This window comes from Cricetulus griseus, unplaced genomic scaffold (genome assembly GCF_003668045.3).
Source record: "Cricetulus griseus strain 17A/GY unplaced genomic scaffold, alternate assembly CriGri-PICRH-1.0 unplaced_scaffold_212, whole genome shotgun sequence".
Classification (NCBI taxonomy): Eukaryota; Metazoa; Chordata; class Mammalia; order Rodentia; family Cricetidae; genus Cricetulus; species Cricetulus griseus.
Window position 1 is genome coordinate 4,132 of NW_023276934.1, and position 3,855 is coordinate 7,986.

The 3,855-nt window shown below is 36.2% G+C and overlaps 1 protein-coding gene across 1 annotated transcript; it reads right to left on the reverse strand.

Moving 5' to 3' along the window:
• Window positions 1-780: 780 nt before the first annotated feature.
• On the reverse strand, window positions 781-1,435 carry LOC107977527 (zinc finger protein 331-like; the record flags this gene model as incomplete). Its single annotated transcript, XM_027434546.1, has 2 exons — window positions 1,421-1,435; window positions 781-907 (listed from the first exon to the last, which is right to left on the reverse strand). Coding segments are annotated over exons 1-2 (142 nt in total), but the record flags the coding sequence as incomplete, so codon positions are not given.
• Window positions 1,436-3,855: the final 2,420 nt, after the last annotated feature.

Here is a 3,855-nt window from a genome sequence, read left to right on the forward strand (position 1 = left end):
GGAATACTAAATTTTATTTAATCCCTACTCTGATTAAATGAAGTGAAACCTTGTAATACCTTCTGTGTGCTCTATCCCAGTATATAATTCTAAAAGAAATACCTAGGTATCACTTTTAGTAAGGAGCAGGGATAATACCACTACAACTGTTTTCTTTTTTTTCCCCTCTTTTTGTAATCCACACATGAACCATTGTTTCCATTCAACTTACCTGGTTCTGGGCCTTCTGATTCTTCTATATTCACCATCTAAGGTTCTTTGTTTTGTTCAAGACAGGTGACTAGCTCTGGTTTTGATTCAGAAAGGCCTATGAAATAGAAGAGATAAGTGATAATTTCTTTACATAATGTGGAAAACATTCATTTTATAACACAGGCTTATACTTGGTGAACTTAAAGGAACATAAAGAAAGACTCAAGTGAAGTCATATTAGTACATAATTGACAGGTGTTGTAAACTATTAAGTAATAATTTTAATTTATGTACCTTCAACTTCCCTTTCATTACACAATTAAAAATATAAAGCTCTTAGATTCAAACATCATTCACACATTATTGCTAATGAATTAAAACAAAAAACAACAATAAAAAACACATGTGATTTAGGTACCTGTTAGGCTAATTTAAAGAAATTTTAAAATGATATAAGAAAAATTACAGTAACTATTTCACTCACCAATATCTAGGAATAGTTGGGAACTAACATTCATTCAAAATACTAAAACAAGTTGCCAGACAGTCCTTGGGTTAGCAGCAATCAGAAAAAAATATTATTATCACCGACAGAAACCAGGTTGCTATAATTCTCCAACATGACATCTCTATACAAATCCCTCTGAGATGTATTCAGGAATCCCCATTCCTCTTTGGAGAAATTGATGGCCACATCCTTGAAACTCAACAGACTCTGAAATGAAAATTGTTTCCCCTTGTGATGAAGGTTTGACACCTTATTTGCCACAAAGGAAAGATTATTTAACCAAATAACTTGCTGTATTATCAGTAACCAATCTGCATATTTTAAATATTATGTGTTAAGAGGAAGGATTTTGTGACTTTTTAACAGAGAACAAAGTGACCAACATCTAAAATCCTCATGAAATTTGTGCCTTTTCTCAGTGACAAATATCATCAGAAGTTGTCCTCAGTAGGAATTGAGTATCAATATTCATCAGCAATGTTACAAATCTTTCAGAGCATACATTGAATTAGATAAGTTATACTAGGAAATAAGAGACAGGGAAGAGTAGAAACCAAGATACAGAATATAAATGAGAGTGACAATAAAGAATTTCTATTAAAATATTAAAATATGAAAACAGATTTCATACAGTTTGGAGCTACCGTGATTGTTCAGCTCTGTAACTGAATAATTTCTCTATGGACGTTTAAAGTTTTACATCCTTGTACATACATTTACCTGAGAAGACGCCATCTGTCATTTCCCTTCTTTGTGGATCCTTTCCATCTTAACGTTTTACCTTCCTGATACGGTTCTGTGTGTAAGGAAAAGGCACCTACATTCCATGCTACCACACTCTGATTCTGGAAAGCAGCTTAAAGAAAATATCTTTAGTTCATTACTTCTACATAGCAGAGATGCAAAAAACATGAAATTTTACAGAATGACCACCCTTAGCTTTTCCTTTCCTGTATTCGGAGGATCTGTTATTCTAGCAGATGGTGTTTATATCTACAACCTGAGTTTGTGTCTGCAGCACTATGCTTTAGGCTTTACACAGTTATTTTAAATTGAGTCTCATCCTTATTTAAAACAAAACTGATAACTACACATTTGAAACCGTGGCATCTGAGGAGTAGCCCCAGCTGAAAGCAATTCTCACACTGGGTAAGTATTATGCTTCCTACAGCAATGGTACAGTGGGATACGGATGCCTCAGCAATGTCTCAAAAGAGAATTCCCTTGAGTTTCCATACTGCAACATCTACTTCCACCATTTTACAGTATTGCAGTTATAGAAAAGACTACATTCTCTCATGTTTATTTTGAACAGTAAAAATGCATCTTTCAAAATACTGACTAATTCTGGCTTCCGGGATTAGGGGTTTGTGAGGGCCTTCTATAGCTTTTGCCTTATTTGAATTTCTGAATCCCCAGGCAATCTTTAATAAATGATAAACAAAGTATCAGCATACTAACTAATGGTTTTGAACCATGGTTCCCAAACGAGATACCCTTTGCCTAAGAAGGTGTGGCCTTCCTGTAGTAGCTGTGGAGTATTTTGAGTTGGTTTTCTCTGCTTGTAAGCATTGAATTTTCAGATGCCCATGGTAGCCTCATGGTCTCTCTCTGTCTCTGTCTCTGTCTCTGTCTCTGTCTCTGTCTTTCTCTGTGTGTCTCTGTGTCTCTGTCTCTGTGTCTCTCTCTCTGTCTCTCTCTGTATCTCTCTGTCTCTCTCTGTCTCTGTCTCTCTCTCTCTCTCTCTCTCTCTCTCTCTCTCTGTCTCTCTCTGCATGATCCCCATGAATCATAGGTCTCCTTTCAGTGACATCTCTGACACATGACAAGCCTTGTTGTTTTCCTGGTTCATGGAAGAATGTTACTTAATGCCTTTCCTCTATCCTTGACTGTAAAATGATAACCAGAATGCTAAAGACTCTGCTTGCTGCAACTTAAACTTAGCCTTCTCATTCAATTACATCCTCACCAGATTCCTGTTTTCCATGGTTTCCTTCAAGGCCAAAAGTTGGCTGTACTGGAATTTACACTGCACATCTGATGGATATCAAACTCAGAATTGCACCTACCTCTGATCTGCAGTGCTCTCATTAAAAGCATTCACCACCATGCCAATCTCTATTCTGTTCTTTAATTTGTTTTCAAAACTTGGAATCTACTCTGTGTGATCTTGACCCAAGGTTAGCATACACTTTATTCCACCTCATTTATCTCCAGGAACCCCGTACTCAGTTTCATTCTACTTGTTGGTGCTCCTTTTCTCCTCAAAGTGTACATTTTATATTTATTTTGCTCATCTGGCTCCTTTTCTTATTAATCTTTATTGGACTGAACAGTAGATAATAAATAACAGTGTTTGTACAGACTGTTTTGAGATTTCATTTGCTTATGTAATTAATCCAAAATTCTTCAATTTGGTATCACACAAACTCTTCAGACAAATAAAAAACTGTCTACTTCCTCCAAAAAATATCGCAAGTTTATATCTAAGCCACATCCTAAAATTATTTTCCTGATATTTCTTCAGCCAGGTCCCAGAGTTAAAAATCTTCCAGTCTCTTAATATTATGACTGATATAGCAATACTTAAAGCATTCCACTGCTTTCCTAACCCAAAATACTAAAATCCTTCAAACCAAAAATTGTTCATGACTGTCTTGGTGTTTCTCTTGCTGTGAGATGACACTGTGACCATTGCAACTCATCTAAAGGACAATATTTAATTGGGTAACACAACCTGAGAAAGCAACTGGAAGTGAAGTGTGACACTGGCATGGATTGAGCATTTATGAAACAACAACCCCACCTCCACAGTAACACACTTCTTCAAACAACTCCATGTCTATTCCTACAAAGGTGAACTTTTTAATACTGCCAATCTTTTTTCCAGCCATTATCTTTGAAACTGCCCTACCTCCCCGAAGAAGCCTACAACACAGAATAGCCAATGGTCTGGTGTAATATTCTCATTGGCACTACAATGAGCAGAATATCTTAAGTTAATCCACTTGCAAGCTGAAATTCTGACCCACTTCAGAAAGTTTCTCTCAAAATGGAAAACACTAACTGGGCCATATAACCAATGAAGTACATCCTTGCCCCTATGCAGGCCGCTAATTCTTTTACTCTGATAAATGGAAACCTTATTAAACAGC